This window comes from Mustela nigripes, chromosome 13 (genome assembly GCF_022355385.1).
Source record: "Mustela nigripes isolate SB6536 chromosome 13, MUSNIG.SB6536, whole genome shotgun sequence".
Taxonomy (NCBI): domain Eukaryota; kingdom Metazoa; phylum Chordata; class Mammalia; order Carnivora; family Mustelidae; genus Mustela; species Mustela nigripes.
The window spans coordinates 130,247,415-130,272,466 of record NC_081569.1 but is presented as its reverse complement, the minus strand read 5'-3'; the positions used below and the strand labels follow the sequence as shown (position 1 = coordinate 130,272,466).

At 38.6% G+C, this 25,052-nt stretch overlaps 1 protein-coding gene across 5 annotated transcripts in view; it reads right to left on the bottom strand.

Annotated features, from left to right (window-relative positions):
- Window positions 1-2,747: 2,747 nt before the first annotated feature.
- MLH3 (mutL homolog 3) overlaps window positions 2,748-25,052 on the bottom strand; it is a 29,794-nt gene continuing 7,489 nt past the window's right edge. For 4 of the 5 annotated variants that reach the window (XM_059373720.1, XM_059373723.1, XM_059373722.1 and 1 more), the window contains exons 3-13: window positions 23,999-24,097; window positions 23,209-23,297; window positions 22,335-22,439; window positions 20,227-20,299; window positions 14,901-14,972; window positions 13,348-13,459; window positions 12,173-12,332; window positions 5,551-5,574; window positions 5,367-5,445; window positions 4,135-4,286; window positions 2,748-3,129 (exon numbers count right to left, since the gene is read on the bottom strand). In XM_059373720.1, coding sequence (XP_059229703.1) covers window positions 3,004-3,129; window positions 4,135-4,286; window positions 5,367-5,445; window positions 5,551-5,574; window positions 12,173-12,332; window positions 13,348-13,459; window positions 14,901-14,972; window positions 20,227-20,299; window positions 22,335-22,439; window positions 23,209-23,297; window positions 23,999-24,097 — 1,091 coding nt within the window. In that variant the 3' untranslated portion in view covers window positions 2,748-3,003. The remainder of the gene's footprint in view (window positions 3,130-4,134; window positions 4,287-5,366; window positions 5,446-5,550; window positions 5,575-12,172; window positions 12,333-13,347; window positions 13,460-14,900; window positions 14,973-20,226; window positions 20,300-22,334; window positions 22,440-23,208; window positions 23,298-23,998; window positions 24,098-25,052) is intronic. The other variant, XM_059373724.1, reaches the window with a different exon arrangement.

Here is a 25,052-nt window from a genome sequence, read left to right as displayed (position 1 = left end):
CCTACACTCTAAGTTTTGCCATAAGCTTTTCCTATACTAGCTCTTTCTACCATCTATAGCCTTAATTTCTGACAGAACCATTATCTCCTCTTATCCTAGTAAAAGTGACATAGCTGGAACTCAGTGAACCCTAAGCCTGAGGAAGTTACCGTGTTCAATCATCAGTTTCCTTGTCCTCTCTCTGACTAAAGTTAAGCTTTCTGCAGGCATGTACCCTTATTGCTCAACATAACTGTGATGAATGTTCCCAAAAAAGGAACCCTGGAGGGTGACTTCATTGCACATGGCATCTGTCAAGTTTTACTCTGAAGTTAATGAAGTCTCCACCAGCCAGACTCTAATAAAGTTGAAATTGACAAACTGGTTAAGTCCCTCACAAATTAGAAATAAATGGGCAGCATGGGTTAACAATGGGAAAGAGTGTGCCATGTGAAGCCACATAGATCTGGGTCTGAATTCTGACTCTTAAAAGAGGAAACTTCTCTGAGGCTTAGCAGTCTCACTGTAAGAGAGACACTAGCTTGCTAACAGAACTGTTGTAAAGACTAGAAATAATGTACACAAAGTTGGGTATATAGTAGGCCTTAATAAATGGTAACATTTATTCTTGTTAGTGGAGCCAGAAAACTTGTTTACCATTCTCAGCTTTACTACTTACTACCTGTGTGATCTTAAACATATCACTTAATGTATTTCAGCTTTCATAAAGTGAGAAGTATAACACCATCTCATCTCATGGGTTGCCAAGAAACTCAAATAACGTCTGCAAAAATTATTTTATAAATCTTAAAGCACCATGAAGGTGATAATGATTACTATCATGTGTTAGAAAATTAAATATATCTATGCTCTATGCAGGTAAGTTAAAAACAGAACAGGGGCACCTGGGTGGCTCAGTCATTAAGCATCTGCCTTCAGCTCAGGTCACAATCCCAGGGTTCTGGGACTAAGACCTGCATCAGGCTCCCTGCTTGGCAGGAAGCCTGCTTCTCCCTCTCCCACTCCCCCTGCTAGTGTTCCCTCTCTCAGTATATCTCTCTGTCAAATAAATAAATAAAAATTAAAAGAAAAAGAAAGAACAAAATCCTAAAAGGCAACAAAAGTAATGTTAGATATTTTTGGCTAATAGGTTGGTTTTATGCTGATGTATGCAACTGAGTTTATAAATTATTAAAATAGGGTAATTATCTCTTCCATTATTTGAGTAGGCTAGCCAGGAAGACTAGTTACATAATTTATGGATAACTTTTTCTAATCCTCTGCTATTCTGAAAAAACAAAAACAAAAACATGTGGTTTGGGATTATAGCAAAACATTTTGAAACTGTACACCATCATCCTAATATAAGGGGTATCATAATACTTATTTTAATACCACACATTGGTCTAACCTAAAAAAGTTTTTAAACTCCCAGGACAGCTGGCCTCTGTATAGCTCTGGAGAGTGGAGGCTGAGGTCCTGAGGCCACAGCACCCCACTGGGCCTGCAGGCAGAGTCCCTGAGAGCCTTGCAAATCCCCTGAAAACACCCTCCTTTCTAAGGTCATGTCTCCCAGTCTATGAAACCGTTTATATGTATTTAGAAGAATAAAGACCATTTTTAGACAGTGGTGCCTATTCTTCAGGGTTCCGATTACGTAATTCTACAAGGATCCCCTTGAAAACCAGTGAAAGCTTTTCCTGAACCTTCTCTGAGACACACACTAATGAATGCAATACTTCATTGCTCCTGTAAGATTCACTGCAGGGCTACTGGTGAACAAACTTTTCTTCCATGAGCACAAATTTGTTTCCTGTATTAAAAAAGAGAAAAATCATTCCACTGATACAAAGGCCAATTTAAGCAAGCTGCAAAATACAAAAGTGGAAATTCTCACTGCAACGTCTTTCTCATTGTACAGTATCCTAGTCGCAATAAACATTGCCAGCTGGTTTTGTGCTTTTCTTTTTGTCCTTCTATAAAGCTTTAGTCTATTGAATCTTATTAACCAGAAATCAAACCTTTTAAAAAGGTAGAGGAAATACAGCTTAAGGGTGGCATAACAAGCATTTGTGCAAAGATCAGTTCTGGTCCCAAGTGAAATTATGAGGTCATTAGATAGGCATACTGTAATAAAACTGAGATAGGACTTGAAAGGGACCAAAAGAACCACTGTCTCCTGAAAAAATGCAGAGAACATACCTGGTTAGGTTGAAAGAATGAATGCTGCATTTTGATATGGAAATTGCTTTCACATAAAGAGAGATATTTTTAAACTACCCCCCAAAAAAAAACCACGTTCATAGTACTCTCACCATTTTACCAATTGGGATATGGACAGTATCAGACTCTGAATGAGATTTTAAAGAGGCAATAAGACAAAAAACCAGGACGGGACTTCAGATTTTCTCTACTCTAGCCTTGTCCTTGTTTCTCTCTACCAATAGTTTTTAATCCCTAAAATAATCTAACTATAGGCCTGATGGAAGACTGACTGCAGGGGATGTTTTTATTGAGTGTAGAGAAGCTCTTTAAGTCTGAGATTTAGAATGTAAAGCCAGCAACAGCAGGAAGTGAAGAAGATTGGGAGGTGGGGGGCGGGGGGGGGACCAATGGAGCGTGGCTATGGGCTCTGTAGGAAGGCAGACTGGATCCTGGGGAGTTCAACATCAGGCAAATCACATCAATGCCAACTGTGAGGCTGGAAAAAATCGCAAAACAGAACCAAGCCACTTCCACCACCCTCCCCCAGAAAAACCCCACAAATGAACCAATTAATCATTAAATTTTATCTTTAAATAAGTTATAAAAAGTAGATATTATAGGGCAACCTCCTGTGTCCAGGTCTACAGGGACACAGCCTTTAGCTTTAGCTGGAGGGCTCATCTGCTCAAGACTGGGCCGTCATGTTGCCTGGGGGCACGGGCCGACTCTGGCCTCTGCTGGTACCTGCAGCTCATGCTCTCTGCTCAAGGGCATAGAGTTAGCGTCCCTTTGGTTTCTTATAGATAAGTAGTTCTGTTCTCACGGTGGCTCACAAGGAGGCATGGATGCCTCCAGGCTTTGCCTTGCATCATCACATCTTTCTGCTTTTCCAAAGCGGTACCAGGCCTGGGCCATTTTGCGAAGTTTAGCGAGATTGGGTTTAATCTGTGGGAAGAAACAGAATAACTCCCATATGTATCACAAAAAGCCAAGGAGCATATAAAAATTTCCTAATCATGGTTATTCCAGTCTGTTTAGATTTCTAATTTCTGGATTCAGGAAAGAGGAGAGATTTCCTTAGGATAAGTGGGACTACAAACTCTAACTAGATTCTCATCTCTTCAGGAATGAGGACAAAACCTTTTTTCACTGTCATGTGAAACAATAAGTTTAATGGAGTAAAGTCTACTGGATGTATCAGAAAACAAAAGTACTGGAAAGCTCCATGTAAGGAAGACTCTCTAGCCCTTACAAGAGAGGCAAGCAAAAGAAGAGATTTTGGAAAGCAGCAACGTGGACATTCCTATTATGCTCTCATGTTCTGTTTCATTTAAGATTATAGTGAGAACAGAAAATGTTCTTTAATTTAAACCACTCTGGGGCTTTATTGCATTACCCACATCATTGTTCCCGGGTTGTTGAGTAATCAAGGCCAAATCATAATGTGAAAATCTCCTAAGCTTGGTTTCTTGCCTAATGATCCCCAAATCATAACTCTAGAGATCCTCAGAGATGGCTACCATTTCCAGCAAGGGCCCCACTTACAGCACATACCATCAACCAAGTGGCTGTTTATAGACTGTATTTACTAGCAGGGGATTTGCTGTGTTTCTATCAACATTCTGGAGCCCCACAGCAAACTTCTACATTTTTTCAAACCGAGAGCCAGGAGACAACAGATGTTCAGGCTATGTTAGTCTGAACATGTGTGAAGCTTATACAATACAAAGGCATCATGTGTGTAATCTGACAGTGTAGCCTAGGCTCCGTGTCGAATTTGAAGTAGAAGATGAAATGGTGAGATTGTATATAAATAAACTTTCAATGCATACTTTATAAAATTCTGGTATTTTGGAAAGGATTAAGGTAGATTACATTTGGCTAATAGGAGCTAGACTGGAAAGAGAAGATAAACTTTGCTCCCCCCTCTCCTATCGGTCATCACTGTACCTGTCTTTCCTGTTCCAAGTGCTCTATGTCAGCCAGCGGCAGCATAGAAGGCCTCCCATGAGCACACTGGAATGGCAGCTGGCACCGGGACAGGCCTTCAATAAGGCGACAGCTCTCCTCTGGGCTCAGCCCATCATTAAACTTAATGGCCCCTAAACGAAAGACAGAAACAAGAAGGTTATGGTGTGTATAGTGGGAAACCAATCCTGACCCTGGGCCAGAGCCAAATATCTGGGAAAGTAAAGGTTTCTTAGACTTTTTCATGTGACTTTAAGACTACCTGAAATTGGCACTTACTGACCGTGGATGAAACTAAGGCTTCAGGACCAACCTGAAGTCTCAGCTTTTCCCTATGGAATCGCTGCCTTTCTAATCCCTCTAGGAGGCATTCCTTAACTTGTTCGGATTTTACTTTCTAAGTTTTCCTCAAGAGGCAAGGGCAATATTTTTACAGTCTGTGAAACTGAGGTCATCTTTTAGACAATCTATCACCAAGATCTCTGATTATTCCCTACAATGTCCATTTTATTTGCTTTTTTCTATTTCCGTAATCATCTTCCTGGTCTAAACTCTCATGTGGCCAGAACCTGCCTTTATGCATACATTAATTCTCTACAAGTATACAAACACTTGTAAGTATATACTTTGTAGCAGGACCTCTGCCAGGCAGTGAATGAGACGGTCTCTGCCCTCACAGGCTTATGATCTAATGGGTCTAACAGGTGAGAGACAAACATTAAACAAATAATTATACAATACAATAATTATACAATTATGTAATAGTCATAAATTTTTTGTAGGCCTCTGCTCTTTCTTACCAGCCTAATTTCTTGGTGTCCTTGGTATTCTCTGCTGCTCCTCATATAACTAATCTGTTTCTGCCTTTCGGTCTGTGCACGGGCCATTTCTACCTCTTGTGGTACACTTTCCCTTCTATCCTAGGAATCCACATCCCTCAGCTCATTCAAAGCTTGACTCAAAATCCATCTCCTCCACGAGTTACTCCTCTACTCATATATGTCAGTCAGAATTATGGTCAAATGTATGTGTTGGTATTTTGGTTTGTAAAAGCAATTTTTTAGTGTTCACTTTTAGTGTATACACTTTCTTGATCCAAACTGTACCCTCCAAGAAGTGAGTAGTAACTGTGCCTTCTACTTCTTTCCTAATGGTCATACCCTGCCAGTGCTTAGCATATAGAAGCACTCACTAGCTGGTGTGCTGAGTCTTACCATGGCAGGCTTGGGATGCCAACACCTTCTGGACGGTTAGTGGCAAAGTCCCCTGGATGGCTCCTGTGGTCTGGAGTAGCTAAAGCATAAACACATTCTTCATTAATGGGAAAGGGAAATGGGACAACAGAGCCTTTGTGTGTAGGGTCTCTGTGTGAAACCCCAAAATAAGAGAAAGGCTTACCTCCACTTGTTCTCGAATAAATTCCTACAAAGCAGAAAGGAAAACAGGCATTACTCTGTTTTAATTGTCTTTTTAAATCCTTTTATAGTTTAAAAATACACCCCCTAAACAAGAGAGAGTTCCAGCAGTATAGCACTTAGGTGCAAGTAATTTTTTTGTTGTGAGGCATTTTGAGTCTGAAAATACCAAGACAATTTAATAGAACTCCTACTGACTAGAGAATATATTTAGCTACTGAAACCTCCTCCAGAGATAGCTCATAACTCAGGAGGTTATGTAACTGCTGAGAGCAGCCTTGATGATTCAACTGAGTCTTAAGTATCAGGGAGACTTCTCACTAAAAGGCTGTTTGTATTCATGATCTTAGCCAAAACAAGTGTAATATTACACACAAACGGAATAAATACACCGTGGTCATCAACACAACTGGGCAATGAGTCTGACATGCACTTAGATATATCGTGAACATAAGTAGTCACTTCAGTTCCCAAAGGCTTTTTTTTTTTTTTTCTTTTTTTTGACAATTCCCTTCAGGTCAAAAAGCTTATTTTCTGAGGCAATTTGTTCAGAAGTTTCTCCTCACTAGCATACCTCTGTCCCTTGGGTAGCCTTTTCAATAGTTACCCCTGCAGATGTTAATATTTACAAAAGGACTTCAAAGAAATTTAAAGCAGACACTATTTTTCATGCTACCGATCTATTTAACCTCTAGAGATTAAAAAAACTCTTCTGAGATAAGGTGTATTTAATAATTTCTTTGAGAAAACAAAAGATTTTTTCACTCTTAGAACTGGTGATGTATAAATCACCTTCCTAAGAGTACAACATGATAGATCTTAAATCAGACTCAGAAAATGCTCCCTCTCTCCTCATATGCACTCTAGTCCACCATGCTCGTAAATAAGCACAGTTAGCAAGAGCTAGGGGGTAGATACCATGTACTTTTCAAAAGCCATGTACTTCTCCAAACAAACCTACACAGAAAGATGTCTCACAATACCTGACCCACTAACAGAGCTCAATGTGGACAGTGATCAAACCTAAACTCTTCACCATTTTCTCTTGTGCTTGTTCATCTGGGACTTGTGAAATACCATTTTTTTAAGCCTGATAAGGGGGAGACAGATCATATTCTCTGTTCATTTCACATTTCAGTAGTTCGATTAAAGCTAGATAATTTAAATAATATTTTAAAAAGCTCATTCATCAGGCTAGAGGACAGAACTTGATAGAAAATACTCATGAGGGGGCGCCTGGGTGGCTCAGTGGGTTAAAGCCTCTGCCTTTGGCTCAGGTCATGATCTCAAGGTCTTGGGATCGAGCCCGGCATCGGGCTCTCTGCTCAGTGGGGAGACTGCTTCTCCCTCTCTCTCTACCTTCCTCTCTGCCTACTTGTGATCCCTCTCTCTCTGTCAAATAAATAAATAAAACCTTTAAAAAAAAAAAAAAAGAAAAGAAAGAAAGAAAATACTCATGAGCTTTCAACTGTTAAGATCCAAGTAGCTATCTCCTTTTTAAGACACCAAAACTGTTCCAGCTTCTTCCAGAATCAACAAAATCTTTCCTGATCAGTGTGACTTAACATAGTCAAGATTTTCTGAAGCCATAAGTTTTATTTCAATTTGAAGTAAACTCCTTACCAGTAGTCTTTGAAGTCACTTTGGGAAAAGTTTTTATTATAATTTTCTGGTTAAATACTTAGGGATTGAATTACAACAAAAGATTCTAACAGATCCTATCTTTTGGATTTAAGACAGTTAGGAGGAGGAGCCTTGGAGAACAAGGCTGTGTTGGGAAACGGAGGACTGATGAAAGCAAAGCAAAGGTTGTCTGATCAAAGGGCAATTTTTTTTTTTTTAAAGATTTTATTTATTTATCAGAGAGAGAGGGGGAGAGAGCGAGCACAGGCAGACAGAGAGGCAGGCAGAGGCAGAGGGAGAAGCAGGCTCCCTGCTGAGCAAGGAGCTTGATGTGGGACTCGATCCCAGGACGCCGGGATCATGACCTGAGCCGAAGGCAGTTGCTTAACCAACTGAGCCATCCAGGCGTCCCTCAAAGGGCAATTTTGGAAGGGCTAAACGCATGGTAATCCAAAAGCTGGTGCTATTAACTGCCTCTTCCTTTCAAATGTCTTCTCATCCTTAGCCTACAGACATGCGTACGTCTCCCATCTGAAAACAATCAAAAGTCTTTCCTCAACCCTGTGTCCTGACCTACACTTCAGACCACTCCTAACCTTTAGCTATCACCCTCTCTCTCTTCTCCAGCATGCGGCCAAAGATCTTGAAAGAGCAGTCTACTCAGTTCCACCTCCTCTTCCCATCTAGACCCATAAAAATCTGGCGTCGGCACCTCCACTCCCAGGAACAGACTCCACCACGGCACCACTGTTCTCATGATTGCAAACCCAACTTTTCAAGCTTTATGGCTATTGCTGACCACTTCCTTCTTGCTTAAAACTTCCACTGGCTTTAGCGATATTACTTTTTCCTGATTTTCTTCCTCTCAATCTGGCCAAATATTTTCAATCATCCTTTCTGGTTTCTTCTTTTCAGCAGTACCTTTCCAGACCTTTGCCAAGACATATGCCCCTTGAAAGCTGGTGTTCCATCAACTCCACCCTTTGCTCTCCTCTTTTTATACTTCTGCTAGACCCTTCTCCAGCTTCTGATATTATCAAAATATATACACTGTTAACTCCCAGATAGGTACATAGAGCCCAGGCTTCTTTCCCAAGCACTAGATCTGTATGTCTGCCTATCCATTAGACACCTCCACTTGAAGGCACATTCAATGCTTCTAAACCTAGCTCATAATCCAGCTCCCCAGGCAGGTGTACCCCTCCTCCTCTACTTCCTTCTTCTGGCAATGGCACCACCATCCTTCCAGTCATCCAAGCTAGAACCTTCAGAATCCTATCTTATCTTTTCTCCTTTATCCCTTTTATAATTCCTATTGCTCAGGTCCTCTTGATTCTACCTTCCAACTTATGTTTCAAATATATCCCTCCTCTCCATTCCCAATGCTATGACTTGGGCCCTCATCCTCTCCTATTTGAATGAGAGCAATAGTTTTTCAACTGCTCTCCCTGCCTCAAACTTTTCCTGTACAATCTATCACACAATTTATCTGCCAAATCAATCTTCTAATTCTTTTAAAATTTTTAAATATGACTAAGGTAATTTAGGTCTCTTAAAAAATGGTAGACTGGGTTCATGTGGATTTGCCTGTGCTCCAAACAGAAAGACTTAGAGATAAATAAGGAGTAGAAACCACAATGAAAAAAGTAGAAACCACAATGAAAACCACAACTGAAAAAAGAACAGATAGATTTGAGAAGGAACCTAATCATAATTCTGAAAGTAAAATAATACAGTCACTGAAATAAACTCAGTGGATCAGTTAAACATCTGATTAAACAGTAAATGAAGAGAGAATTTAGTTCACTAGATGATAAATGAGGGAATTGCCCAGAATGTATCATAAAGAGGTAAGACAATAGGAAATATGACTGATACGTTAAACAGGTAAGGTCCAGTAGGCATCTGACAGGATTTCTAGGAGATAAGAGAGAATGACGGAAGAAGCAGTGCTTGAAGTGATAATAACTGCATATTTTCCACAGGGAAAATATGATGAATCTCAAGAAGGAAATGGAAACAAGGCATATCATAGTGAAATGGCGGAACACCAAAGGCAAAGAGAAAATCTTAGAAGCCACCAGAGATAAAATCACATTACCTACAAAGTACTGATAACTAGGTAGACAATGGACTCCATTGGCATACAGAATGTCAAAGTAATGGAAAGTTCTCAAAACACTGAGGGATAACAATATGGAATTTTGTTTTTAGCTAGACAATCATGCAAGCGTGAAGGCAAAATAAAGACATTTTCAAAGACAGTTTATCATTTATAGACTCTTAATAAAAGAACTTTAAAAGATTTTGGTAAAAAGAAAGCTGAACATGGAATGAACAGTCGGATTCAAGGAGTAACAGTGAACAAAGACTGTGGTAAATGTTTTGGTTATCTAAGTAAATACTGGCTAACCGCATGCAGAAAAATGAAACTGGACCATTTCCTTACACCACACACAAAAATAGACTCAAAATGAATGAAAGACCTCAATGTGAGACAGGAATCCATCAAAATCCTTGAGGAGAACACAGGCAGCAACCTCTTCGGCCTCAGTCACAGCAACTTCTTGCCAGACACGTCTCCAAAGGCAAGGGAAACAAAGGCAAAAATGAACTATTGGGACTTCATCAAGATAAAAAGCTTTTGCACAACAAAGGAAACAGACAAAAGCAAAAGACAACTGACAGAATGGGAGAAGATATTCGCAAATGTCTTATCAGATAAAGGGCTAGTATCCAAAATCTATAAGGAACTTATCAAACTCAACACCCAAAGAACAAATATTCAATCAGGGTACTGGAACAGACATTTCCCCAAAGAAGACATACAAATGGTCAAAAGACACATGAAAAAATGCTCAAAATAATTTGACATCAGGGAAATACAAATCAAAACCATGATAAGATATCATCTCACACCAGTCAGAATGGCTAGAAGTAACTCAGGAAACAAAAGATGTTGGCGGGTACGTAGAGGAAAGGGAAACCCTCTTACATTGCTGGTGGGAATGCAAGCTGGTGCAGCCACTCTGGAAAACAGTATGGAGGTTCCTCAAAAAGTTAAAAATAGAGCTACCTTACGACTCAGCTTTTGCACTACTAGATATTTACCACAAGATACAAATGTAGTGATCTGAAGAGGCACCTGCACCCCAATGTTTATAGCTGCGAAGTCCACAACAGCCAAAGTATGTAAAGTGCCCAGATGTCTATTAATAGATGAATGGATAAAGAAGATGTGGTATATATATAAAATGGAATATTACTCGACCATCAAAAGAATGAAATCTTGCCACTGCCAATGATGTAGATGGACCTAAAGGATAGTATTATGCTAAGAAAAATAAGTCAACAGAGAAAGACAATTATTTCCCTCATGTGTGTAATCTAAGAAACAAAACAGAGAAGCATAGGGGAAGGAAGGGAAAAATAAAACAAGATGAAATCCAAGAGGAAGACAAACCATAAGAGACTCTTAAACAAAAGAAATAAACTGAGGGTTGTTGGAGGGAACAGGGGTTTGGTGGATGGGGTTACTGGGTGATGGGTATTAAGGAGGGGACATGATGTAATGAGAACTGGGTATTATATAAGACTGATGAATCACTGAACTCTACCTCTGAAACTAATAATACACTAAATGTTAATTAAATTTAAACTTAAAAAATAAAATAAACATTGACTATAAAATTAATGACTGCTAAGGAGATTAAAAACAAGATAGAGTTAAAATACTGAGGAACAGCATGGAAGACGGGAGGGGAATGATGGAAGAGAAAGGATTGTAAGGTTTTTGTACAGTTTAAGGAGAACAGAGAAACAAATTGCCTGATAGTTTGTTAAGGCTGAAATTCAAGGCTAATCTAAAGGAATACAATAGAATATGTAATTTCTAAACTAGCAGAGGAAAAAAAGAAGAAATAGAGAAAACTCTAATAGAAAACCAGAAAGGAGTAAAGAAAAGACAACAAAGGCAAAATAAATTGTTGTAAAAAGTAGTGTGGGGTGCCTCTGTGGCTCAGGTGGTTAAGCATCTGACTCTTGATCTCAGCTCAAGTCTTGGATCTCAGGGTCAAGAATTCAAAACCCACAGTGGGCTCTACACTGGGCGTGGAGACTATATATATATATATTTTTTTTTAAGTGAAACACATAAATAAAGTAAGAAGTATGGTTCTCTCTTCAACACCTCCAATGCCACATCCCAGCAGCAGTTTTCCAGACCTTTATCAAAACACATATGTGGGGGCACCTGGGTGGATCAGTGGGTTAAGGCCTCTGCCTTTAGCTCAGGTCATGATCCCAGGATCCTGGGATTGAGCCCCACATCGGGCTCTCTGCTCAGCAGGGAGCTTGCTTCCTCCTCTCTCTGTCTCTGCCTGCCTCTCTGCCTACTTGTCTGTCAAATAAATAAATGAAAATCTTAAAAAAAAAAAAAAAAGTATGTGGAGGATGAAATACAAACTTAACAGACTATGCAAAATCCCTTTATGACTTGGTCTTGATGGCCTTTCTAGCCTCATCTAGTCCATCACTACATATATATCTTCATTTAAGCCATATATACCGGTAGTTCTCTAAACACAGGATCTGCTCTGTGTTTCTCATATCAGTTGTTCTGTCTAGACTGCCCTTCTCCTCTAAGGTTCTACAAGATTTTTCCTAAGGAAAAAAAAAAATAGCTTTTCTGTGATAGTTTCCTTGACTTCCATCCCCCTGGGCACAGTAATCATTCTGCATTTCCACAGCACTTTTGAACATAGCTCTACTGGCCAAATTTCATTGTATTTGTAATTACTTAAATGTTCTTCTTTCTTCAACTTGAGGTAATTCATCTCTGAATCTCTAGCACCTGGCACATAGCAGGTGCTATTAAATAAACAGATGCTTATTAAATAAACGATGAATATAGAGAATTTCTAAAGAAAACAGGAGGTTACCTTCACTCAGCAATATCCTCAACATGTGAAGCTCTGTCTTACCTTCACGATACTCTTGGTCACAGGAGCTCTTCCTCTTCGAAGTTCATTGGCTTCTCTTTCTACAAAACAGAGTGGTACTTTTCCTACAAGGACCAGAGAATCACTGGTGTCTGGAAATGTAATTTCAAGGCCCAGATCTTCCAGATTTTTGTGATAACACCTAAAGAGATAACCTCAATTACAAAAGTATTACTTCATTCACATTTTACTATGAGTTCCAAACACTGGAGAGTTTCTCAAAAGCAGCCACAAGTTTTAAGAGTTGTACTGTTTTTCTCATACTTATGGTCATTTGTTTAGGATTTTATCATCAACTTTCCTTTTTGAATTATAGTAACTTTCATCTTTTTATCTCTTTTCCATTGAGAGAATCAAGTTTGTTTCTAAGTCTTGTTCCTAAGTTTTTATTCTTCACTGGCGAATTGCTAACTTCTCCTCATTGCTGGCAGTTCAAGGAGTTCGGCACAAATAAAAAGGGCTGAGAATGTTTTGAATCAGCATTAAAGCAGGGAGGTAATTAACAGCCCTAGGAACTGAGAAGTCCTGATTAACAGCATGTAAATAAATGGATCTGTTTCTATTATAAATTATGCCCCAGGGAAGAAGATTTATTGGCAATTGCATATTCCCAAACCAAACATATATTCAGAGACAATTCTTTTTTAATTTCCAATAATCTCTGCTGCTCAGAAGTGGGACAGCGTCCTATCTTGTGACTCACCATATGATTTACCCCTTCCTCATGGCTCAGTGTTTTACTTTCTTCCCAGTATGATTATGGTAATGAAAACTAAGAATCTAGAATGCACCAAGGCAAAGCAGAATGGAAGCAATTACTGCAGTAACTTTGCTTTCAGAAACAACACAGCATAAACACGGACTTTTCCAAGAAATGGTAAGAGCATTCTAAGCCAACTGCTGGAAAAAATTATCAAGGAAACTCTATCCTATACTCAACAGCTGTGATATAGTGGAAAGAGGAGCATTTGGAGTCAGAAGACCTGCATCTGAAAGACTGATCCACCACTCAAGAGTTGTTATAACCTTGAAGAAGTCATGTAAACTCACTTTGGTCTCAGGTGTCTCACCTGAAAAAAGGAACAGTTATACCTCACAGAATTACTGTGAGAGGTTATACTGTTAAGTATCTATCACATTCTCATGATGGTACTAACCGTAAGAGTCTCCTTTGTTCCTCTGTCACTTTTATCTCTAGTGGAGGACTTACAATGGAAGACAGTAATTTTTTCCGACCAGAGTCCTGTGGCTTTTGCTTCTCATAGGAATCTATTGGAAAAAAGATGAATCGGTGACGAGGAGGAAGTGAAGTCTTCCAGAATTAGATAAAAATAAGGCATGGTGAGGTACAGCCATGTTAATTATTATTGTACTTAGCAATGTGTTCCATGTTCAGTTTTAGGTTTTGAATTTCCATTATTAAAGTCAAACTAGTAAATATCTAGTCCATGTATTCATTTCGTCAGTGTTTTCCAAAATAAGAAATATAAGACTTAAGTCTTACATTGAAATGAACAAGGCAGTGTTTCTGTAGATAGTCAATAAATGTGGTTTTAATAACAGGGGATGGCGGTAATACTATTGATTACTGAGAAAATAACATTGGTAAGGCTCAAGATTTCCCCACTCCTTCAGAAGGGTTTTCCAGTCTCTGAAAACAGTCATCAGTCCTGTTCTCAAATAGTCCCGAGCCTATGGCAAGTTTTCCTAACACTAATTTTACCATATCTTTATGACAATTAAGTCTTCATCTCATAAGGAAAAGTGAACATGGAAGTAATATCACTGCCATTCCATTCCATGAACTATCTCCTTAGGTCCTCCCCTAACTCTTTGACATTAGTTTTCATTACTTGACCACAGGAGTAAAGATTTTCCTGGGATTTTACCATTTGGAGAACATACGACCTCATGATGAGAAAATAGGGTAGCAAAGATTAAAAAGCACATACTGACTTTGGAAAAAAACATATAACAAGTTAGTGATATTGCTTGTCTCTGGGGAGAGAAACTAGTGGGATGAGGAACAAGGGGAGAAAAGAGACCTTATTATATTACCTTTTATACCTTTCAGACTTGAACTTACTTGATTATACCACCTATTCAAAACAAATTTTATAATAAAAACAATATACTGGTTCTTATGAGCTGGTGATAGTCTCTGACAGATGAAGTGTTAAGATACATATACCAAGATCATATGGGCACACAGTGTATTTTTATGATGGCCACAATAAAGTAGCCTAATTCTTAGGGACCCAACCATTAGGGTCAATGATAAATGTATGGCAAATATATCTTTGACCATTTAAGACCACCAACTTCAAATCACCAGAGTGAATCACTATGTTCTTTCAGTTATAAAAGAAGCCAAACCAGAAGACTTCACCTTAAATTTATTTTTTTTTTAAATTTATTTGACAGGCAGAGATCACAAGTAGGCAGAGAGGCAGGCAGAGAGAGAGAGGAAGAAGCAGGCTCCCTGCCAAGCAGAAAGCCCGATGCGGGGCTCAATCCCAGGACCCCGGGATCATGACCCGAGCCGAAGGCAGAGGCTTTAACCCACTGAGCCACCCAGGCACCCCTCAGCTTAAATTTTTAAACATAGAATTCATCTTTCCTCAAAACAGCCACAGTTAGAAAAACTCTTTCAGTATACAAGCTCTGCACGGGAGTGTCAAATCTCTTCTATTCCCAAACAGATCCTTACCCGTAATCAGCTGCTCTAAACGGACACGCTCGTGGGCAGCATGTTGATCCACTAGAACCAGCAGGTTTCCACCTAGAAGATTAGCAAGGATTACCAGAGTTTCAAATTCTCAGATCTACGTTAAAATAATCATGTTGTGTGCAGGGAAAAAAAAATTAATTCAAACTATTTAACAACATAAGCACCAGGGAAACATACATATGTAGTAGTAACAATTACACCCTTCATTTCTTAAAAAATTGAAATTATGGGGAAAACTATAACTAATTTATTCCCGATGAGAAAGTCTTTAGTTCATGGTATTTCATTTATAAAACAAGGTTAAAATCCTATATTCCTAATGTTTAAATACTGATCTTGCTTTATTAATTCAAATTGATACAATGAAGGACTTCACACACATTATCATAATCAGCTGACTTTGATTTACAAGCTACTCTGGAGCCCATGAAGAATGTAATTCTAGTACACTTTTTTTTTCCCCATAGAGTACACTTTTAATAAACGACAGATGTTGTTCATTTTAAGAAACATTATAGCCAAACATATAAATTCAATTTGTTCATTTACATTATATAATAATTATGTCTTTTAAATATAAGTGTAATTAGAATTTTTTTTTAAAAAACATCCTTCTTCTGGCCAATTTCAACTTTTCTCACAAACCATTTACATATTAAAAAAGGTGGCCGCCAGATCTGGTACACTTTAGATCAGAGGTCAGCAAATTTTTTCTGTGGCTTTTTAGGACATATGGTTTCTGTCACAACTACTCAACTATTTCTTTTGAACCAAAGCAGCCATAGACAATACAGTAACACTGTAGCTGTGTTCCAATAAAACTTCATTCTGAAATATTAATTTCATATCATTTTAATGTGTCAAGAAATATTATTCTTTTGCTTTTTTCAACCACTCAAAAATGTAAAAACCATTCTTAGCTCCCTGGGTGCACAAAAGCGGGTAGTGGTTGGATCTGGCCCTAGTCCTAGTTTGCCTTGCTTCAGACTCAGGCTTCTCAAACTCTGATGAGCACACAAATAACCTGCGGATCCTGCAGAATCTCATTCAGCAGATTAGAGATAGGATGCAAGATCATACAATTCTTTTTTCTTTGAAAGATTTTATTTATTTATTGGAGACAGAGAGAGCATGAGCTGGGGGAGAGAGAGAGAGAAGGAGGAGCCAAATCCCTGCTGAGGAGGAAATCAGATGCCGACTCCATCCCAGGAGCCCAAGATCACAACCTGAGCCAAAGGGAGACACTTAAGTGGCTGAGCCACCCAGGCACCCTGAGATTCTGCAGTTCTAACAAATTCCCAAGTGATGCTATTTACAGACCATGATTTGAGTAGCAAGGCTTTTGACTCTCAAGTGCAAAAGAGAAGGCAGAATGTTCCTACCCAAAAAGCCAAACCTACAGGGAAATCCCTTTCTCACTGACAAGACTGACTCTCAATTACATTAATACATCTTTTTGTCTTGTAATTTTATCACTTTGGGCCAAAGGGTTGAGGTTTATTGCTATTGGTCATATTGAAATAAAAGTTCTCCTTTTGAATTTGATCAAAATAGATAATTCCTGTTTTTCCCATTTCTACTAAAGAATTGAATGTTACTATGACACCATCAAATTCATGGCATGAGAGCTTAAGACTTAAGGGGAAAAAGGAAGTAATTTTTCTGACGGCATGTTCAACCACAGGAACATGAATTTTAAATTCCTTTGAGGATAGGAGGAGTTGCAGCTGGTTGTGATGAAGAGGGAACATCCTGTATTGGGCAAAACAATGGAATAAATAAAAAAAATTGTGAGGGAGTAACCTCAAACTTAAAATGAGTTGGTATGAATTACCAAGAGTCAGGGGCCCTAGGAAATCAATTCTGTACCTGATGGTAGCAGAATGATTTATAGTCTATATACTGTTGACAACATTTTCTCCATTCCTTGAATGAAGCAGAAGATATGAAGTAATTTAATCATGTCAGAAGCTGTATTTTTGATATTCTAACACAACAGAATAGCAGTTTCATAAGGGGAAGGAATTCTATCTGTTATACTCCCAGCATGTACAATAGTACAAGGCACCTCAAGGATACTCAATAAATATTTACAGAACAAATGAATGAACCCTTATTCTTTGGGGTATCATAGCAACTGTATTTTATCACAGGTGGAAGTATGCTATACAAAATGCCAATTTATGAGTATATGGGATTAATTTCACTATAATTTAAAACAATATATTTGTCAATTTAAAAAACATGCAAATATTAAAATAATCAATTACAAGAATAAATTTCTTTTAGTATTCATGAGTGACAGTAAAAACACTGACATTTTGATTTTAAAAAATGTATTTATTTAAGATTTCTCTTTGGCGGTATCTAACTAAAATCGACCATTGAACAACATGGGTTTGAACTGCTTGGGGCATCTACATGCCGATTTTTTTTTATAAATACAGTACTGTAAATGTATTTTCTTTATGATTTTGTTAGTAACAATTTCTATAGCTTATTTTATTGTAAGAATACAACATATCATCTACATAACATACAAAATATGCATTGTTTAAATTATCAATAAGGCTTTGGTTAACAGTAGGCTAATAGTAGTTAAGTTTTGGGGGGTGTCAGAAGTTATACATTAATTTTGATTGTGTGGGGGTTTAGGGCTCCTCTGCATTGTTCAAAGGTCAACTATAAACCCAATGATAATACAGAATGGCAAGAGAAATTTAAATAGGTCCCTTTTGCTTCTCTGAACATCTCAGATTTTGTGGCTATACTCATCTCAGATGAGTATAGAGATTTTGGTATTCAACAACAAAGAGGGGCACCTGGGTAGCTCACTCGGTTCAACGTCTGACCCATGATTTTAGCTCATGCCATGAGCTCAGGGTTGTGGGATTGAGCCCTGCATCAGCTCTGAGCTCAGCACGTGTGGGGTCTGTTGGAGATCCCTCTACATGCTGGGTCTCTTTCTCTCTCTCAGATAAATAAATAAATAAACAAAGAAAATCTTTAAACAACAAAGAATTCCAGGTAATCAAAACCTTAGAAAAAAAATCTGTTCATTTTCCCAAAATGATGAAACTACTAGAATTTGACTTTCACTCACATTTATGACAATTTTGACAGCACTTTTAATTTGCCTTTGATCTATTATGACATTTACTAAATAAATCTACAACATAAGCAAGATAAAAGAGAATACTCTGGAATACAAAGAGAATGAACTGCTTCCAAATTTTCAAAGCATCCCCCTGCACGTCTGCCTCTCTGGACCCAAGCCCTCCACAGGTGCTCAGAGCTCTCGGCCATACACTATCAAGCATTCCTTATAAATGTGTTCGAGTCTTCTCATTTAAAAAGAAAAATGAAAAACAAGCCTTCTTCACCCTTAGCCTCCTTCAGTCCTACATGGGACAGATTTCTGAGGCTCTCCTTGGGATCTCTGTCACCTGGTCCTGCATCATTCACTCAGTGAAGAGGTCAGAAAATGAGGAGTCATCTTTGATTCCTTTGCCATACCCAATGCATCACTGAACGCTGCTGACCTACCTATCTCTCTAATGCACTCGCTTTTCTCCAGTCCACCCTGGTCTTCACCAACTATCATCTTTAGATATTGCAGTATCCTCCTACAGTCTCTCTGCAATTACTGGGACTCTACCCCAGCCCCAACCCATTCTCCATACTGCAACCAGAGCAGTATTTCCAAGGCACAAATGCAATGTGACATGTATCACTGCAAAAACAAACAATAACAAAAGAAAACAAAAAGCTTTCCATTGTTTCCAATCGGGGTTGAGACAAATACAAAGACAGTAACTGACACTTAAGAACTGGCTGTGACCTACTTCTCTGGCCTCATCTCCATGCTCTCATTCCAGCTGCATTTGTCCTGCTTCCTCTCACTAGAGGAGAGGAAATCAAATATGTATCATTTGTCATTCCTCAGCCCAGAATACTCTTCCCTCCCTTGGTTACTTAGTTAGCTCACACTCATACTTCAGATCTCATTTTACCAAGAAAACCTTCCCAGGCTTTCCTAACTAAATCAAATCTTTCAGTACCATTTTTTTTTTTTTTTTTACAGCATCTTGTTTCTTGGGGCACCTAGGTGACTCAGTCGGTTGGGCGTCTGCCTTCAGCTCAGGTCATGATCCCAGGGTCCTGGGTTCGAGTCCCACTTCGGGCTCCCTGTGCAATGGGGAGTCTGCTTCTCTCTCTGACCCTCCCCCGTTTCATGCTTTCTCTCTCTCGCTCTCTCTCAAATAAATAAAATCTTTTAAAAAACAAATAGCATCTTGTTTCTCTCTTCCATAACTTTAGCTAGAATTAAAATTTTAATGTTTATCTACTTATCTGTTTCTCTTACATGTATATTCTTCCCCACCATTGTAGCTCTAGGGCCTAGTATAGTCCCTGTCATGCAACAGGCAATCAATATCTGTTTACAAACTACTATTGTTGTATTAAAGCAGGTCACCAAGGTATTATATGTAACTCTTAACAAACCTAGCAGAGTTCATTATATAAACTTTCCTTTTTTTTTTTTTAAAGATTTTATTTATTTATTTGACAGAGAGAAATTACAAGTACACTGAGAGGCAGGCAGAGAGAGAGAGAAGGAAGCAGGCTCCCTGCTGAGCAGAGAGCCCGATGCGGGACTCGATCCCAGGACCCTGAGATCATGACCTGAGCCGAAGGCAGCAGCTTAACCCACTGAGCCACCCAGGCGCCCCCATTATATAAACTTTCTATTATTATAAAGGGAATACATGAAAACATTATAAAAAAGTCAAATACTATAAAATACTTTAGAGAGTAAAAGATGAAATTTCCCCTTTGCCCACTCTCATCGTCACCCACAAGGTAACTATTTTTAATAGCTTAAAATGTATCTTATATATGTATGTCTCTGCATATGCATATAAAACTAATGTACTTTAAAACTGTTCTTTCATAATATTAATTTAAATTGGTTTTCCCAGTTGGTTTTAATCTGCCCAAATCACAGCAACTGAATTAAAAGTACTTTAAAAGGAGTCTACCAGACCAGCTGCTTATTAATGAAGGCTAAATTCCAATCTTTTTTTTCTTTTAAAGATTTTATTTATTTGAGAGAGAGAGAGGAGAGAGTGAGCCAGAGAGAGAGCATTAGAGGAGGGGCAGAGGGAGAGAGAGAAGCAGACTCCCCTGCTCAGGAGGGAGCCTGATGTGGGACTCAATCCCAGGACCCCAGGATAACAACCAGAGCCAAAGACAGCAGTCAACTGACTGAGCCACCCAGTTGCCCCCTGAACTCCAATCTTACCTGCTTCGCCATTCTCTTCAGTCTTGGTGCTCATTAAACAGGCAATAAACTTGTTATCCACTTGCTGGAGAACCTGCCACACATTAAAATAAGAGGCACAACACTAAATACAAATTAACAAAGTTTTATCTACATATAAAGAGAAAAAAGTGTACTTAATTAAGAGTCATTTGCACTGTAACATTCCTACCTAAAACTATGGTAAGGTCCTGATGAATCTGAAGGAGTCATTAGGAAAGATTAAAAAATGGGCAAGTAAAATGATCAGAACACATAAAGGAAGGAGACTACAGGCTAAGAATTCTAAAAGGGACATGCTAACAAAACTTTAGAGTAGACCTGAAATGTTCCCAATAGAATGACTCTTATTAATAGGAAATAGGACCAGAGAATTATTAATATGATCAGAGACTGCTAACAAATGGGGCTAAAATAAATTTTGAAAATTTATGCAAAAGCAAGGAAAATCATTTTGGAGGAGCTAGTCCCTTACAACTCTAAGTTAAAAGCCACAAGGGGCTTTAACCCGTGGTGGCTCCTCTTTGTCCAGGTACAGAAAAGGTTCTCCCTGTACTTCCCCGCTTCACTCCCCTAATTCTGGATCAAGAGCTTGCTTTGCAGCCACCTGGGTGGCTCAGTCATTAAGTGGCTGCCTTCATGACTGCCTTTGGCTCAGGTCTTGATCCCAGGGCCCTGGAACTGAAGCCTACATCCGGCTCCCTCCTCAGCGGGAAGCCTGTTTCTCCCTCTCACGCTCCCTCTGCTTGTGTTCCTTCTCTCTATGTGGCTCTCTCTGTCAAATAAATAAATAAAATCTTAAAAATAAAAAATAAAAAAAAGAGCCTGCTTTGCTCTGGCACCAGGTCAATGACAGGTTAGGAGTTCGCCTGTATCTGTCTAACCTCCTAATTTGTTTCCATACTTAAAATAAGTAGACAAAGACAGCCTGAGTGGTGTAGGGAGAGGGCAAACTAGCAAAGCAGATGAAACAAGGGGTTCCTTTTGTTAACAGAGATCCTGAATCTGGAGTCTCCTAAGCCATGTCCTTTGTGGCCTCACACAATAGAAGGTCGTTTACAAAGGGGCACTGTTAATACATTTAAGGACAATGCCTCTACAGTATTTACTTGATTTATTAATTATTGTCAAAATATAAAGTCAATATATATAATCCTTGAAACTGTGAACCTCGGGGCGCCTGGGTGGCTCAGTGGGTTAAGCCGCTGCCTTCGGCTCAGGTCATGATCTCAGAGTCCTGGGATCGAGTCCCGCATCGGGCTCTCTGCTCAGCAGAGAGCCTGCTTCCCTCTCTCTCTCTCTCTCTGCCTGCCTCTCCATCTACTTGTGATTTCTCTCTGTCAAATAAATAAAAAAAATCTTACAAAAAAAAAAAAAAAAAAAAAAAAAGAAACTGTGAACCTCAATCTATAATTCATTCCTCCAAGCTTGTTCACACTACTGAAGACATTTTCTCTTTGTAATTAAAAATTAAAATTAGTACTTTTGCTTTTTCTTCTGATAAAAAGAAATTTTTTTTCTTCTTACATAAGTTCCAGTAAGATTTTTTTAAAGATTTTATTTATTTATTTGACAGAGATCACAAGTACGCAGAGAGGCAGGCAGAGAGAGAGAGGAGGAAGCAGGCTCCCTGCTGAGCAGAGAGCCCAACGCGGGGCTCGATCCCAGGACCCTGAGATCATGACCTGAGCCGAAGAGCCACCCAGGCGCCCCTCCAGTAAGATTTTAAAACATACATGTGCCTTGACCAGGGTGGTCTAGATCATCAAATATATTCAATTTCACAAGAGTTTGTCCAGGTTGGGTCCTACATATATATATATATGTATATATATATATATATATATATATATTTTTTTTTTTAAGATTTTATTTATTTATTTGACAGAGATCACAAGTAGGCAGAGAGGCAGGCAGAGAGAGAGAGAGAGAGGGAAGCAGGCTTCCTGCGGAGCAGAGAGCCCGATGCGGGGCTCGATCCCAGGACCCTGAGATCATGACCCGAGCCGAAGGCAGCAGCCCAAACCACTGAGCCACCCAGGCGCCCCTCCTACATATATTTTTATGAGATTCCAAAGTCAACTTCTTACCTGCATTGAATGAATCATTTCTTTGGTGAAACGATAAGGATATAAGACATTGTGTATTTTAACCACCAAGCTTTTGGCCTGGCCACTGCTTACATCAACAGCAACCTAGAAGGACCCAGCATAAACATCATTTAAATTTTAATTCTTTATATCTGCAGAGCTGTTTTACTAAAGGTCTCGAAGTGCTTTAAAACATTCATTTTCATAGAACCTATTAGAGGTGTGTTGACTTCAGAAATTCAAAAGGCTCTGTAGATTATTAGTCTTAAATAATAAATTCTGGGTTATAAACAAAATTACTAACAAAAACCAATGCTGTTTCAGAATAACAATCTGTTTATGTACCATGATCAAGTCCTTAAACACAACTTAACTGAAAAATCAGTAATCAAATGTTTATTTATTTTATACCTTCATTACAACACATGAGTACGTTCTGTGATAACCTACTGAGGGAGAACATAAACTCACATCCCATGATGAAGTATCCTGCCAGTAGAAGTCTAGCTACTTTATATAATGATTTAATGTATTTTGTGGTTTTTTTAATTATCACCCCCTCACCAAATACTTTGCCAAAGCTGCAAGTCAGGTTTTCTAAAAGTGGCAAACACATTTACTATTCACAAACTGATCACACTCTACACATGTTTAATCCAAAATGTATGAGCTCCCAAAATGCTATGAATTTTGATTCCTCCTCTCTACATTAAATAATTAAATAGCGTTAAATAATTAAATAGTATTTCCAAATAAATTATTTGGAAACATGCCCACTATCCATTTGTAATTAAAAATTAGTGTAGTCATTCATGCCCATAGACAACTTAAATGAAATCCAAATTTTAAAATAACAAGCAAAGAGTAGACCCACCTCTGGATAACGGGCAAATACTGGATTTTCCCATTCTGAGAACAAAGACTGAAGTGATTCTCTACCTACAGGATCATCCACCACCATATCTAAGGCAAAAGAGAACAGGTATAGTTGGCATCAAGAGCCTCAGAAAAAGAAAGTGAATGGTGTCTCATATTTGGTGTGGTGCAGCCTCAAGACCAAAAAGCAGACATATTGTTCCAATATTCTACAAATGTTCAGTGTTTGCTGGATCTCTAAATTGTTTTGATCTGTTACTTTTTAAACTAGAGATGATGACTGCGTCTTCTGGCATTATAGCTTTTTCTCCAAACTATGTTCAGGAGATATTTCAGAATACAAGTTGAGAAGAAACTGGTTCAAATTAGTAGTCTCACCATCTTTAGATAAAAACACACCTTACCTATTTTTAGAAACAAGGAACAAATATAATGTCTGTAGCTTTTTTTGAAAATAAAAACTTTGCTTACATAAAACTACAACAATATGGAGCAAAACTCCAATCTTTGAAAGTAAGAGATAATTTCTCAATCACAAGACACCATAGACGGTTCATAATCACCCAGTATTGACTTCAAGTCTGGAAAAGTAATTTCTGATCTAAATGCATGCACTGAATTACTTAGTTCTGCTGTGAAATAGGACCATGGGGAATTCCTGGTTCCAGTAAGGCACAGCTGGCACTGATCAAGCTTAATAATACAACCCTGCTTTTTAAAAAAAATTTTTTGAATTAGGTGGTAAAGGACACACTAGGTGTCCCAGCAACCTCTGTTATTGCCCCTACCTCTGGTCTTCTGTCTCATCACAGTCCTCTCTTCCCGAGCTCTTGGAAGGAAAGGAAGAACGAGGTTGCTTCTAAAAGGATGACACCTGTACTGAGATCCTAAATGTAAAAAGGAAACCTACACATTTGAACTCAAAATATATATTATTAAATAATCAAGTTACATAAAAAATCTTTCTGCACAAACCAAATCAAGATATAAGGTTGACTACTAGACTGAGAATCAGAGTTCTTAAATGAAGTTATGCTACTAACTTAGGAATCTACATTAATGTTTAGTCCCATTATCCATCTATACCACAGAATGAGCACCGAAAATAGATCACCGATTCTCAATGGGCACAATTTCATATGCGGGACATTTGGCAACATTTGGTTGCCACAACTTGTGTGAGGGGTGCTACCGACATCTAGCAGACAGAGGTCAGGAACACCGCCAAATATCCTACAGTGTGTAGGACAAACCTACAACTAGATATTATGTTCGTTCATTTGGACTAGAATTATCTAGTCCAAAATGTCAACAGTGTCATGGTTGAGATAGCCAATATTAAATATATAGTGGTACTCGACTGTTACCCTTCACTACTTGGTGCAAACTTCACCAGTCCCCAATTTATATGACTCTTATACCCAAAATATGTTTCTATTACAACATTTATGTCACCATATTATGTTTAGATAGCTGTCTGCAACAGCTATCTAACAGATTGTGAACTCCTGCAAGCCAAGTCAGTGAATCTGCACCCTAGCACAGTATGACAGTCAATAAATGAATACATGAGTAGACAAAAGAATGAAAAGTTCTCAATATAAACTCCAAAGTCCAGTAAGATCTGGCCCAAATTTTGCCCTCCCAGCGGGGAGCCTGCTTCCTCCTCTCTCTCTCTCTCTCTGCCTGCCTCTCCGTCTACTTGTGATCTCTGTCTGTCAAATAAATGAATAAAATCTTTAAAAAAAAAAAAAGATAAATCTGTTGGGCAAAAATTGAAGAGGCTCATTCAGAATGATAAAATTAAAGGGTAAGGTGAAATAAGGTTATGTCACCATCATA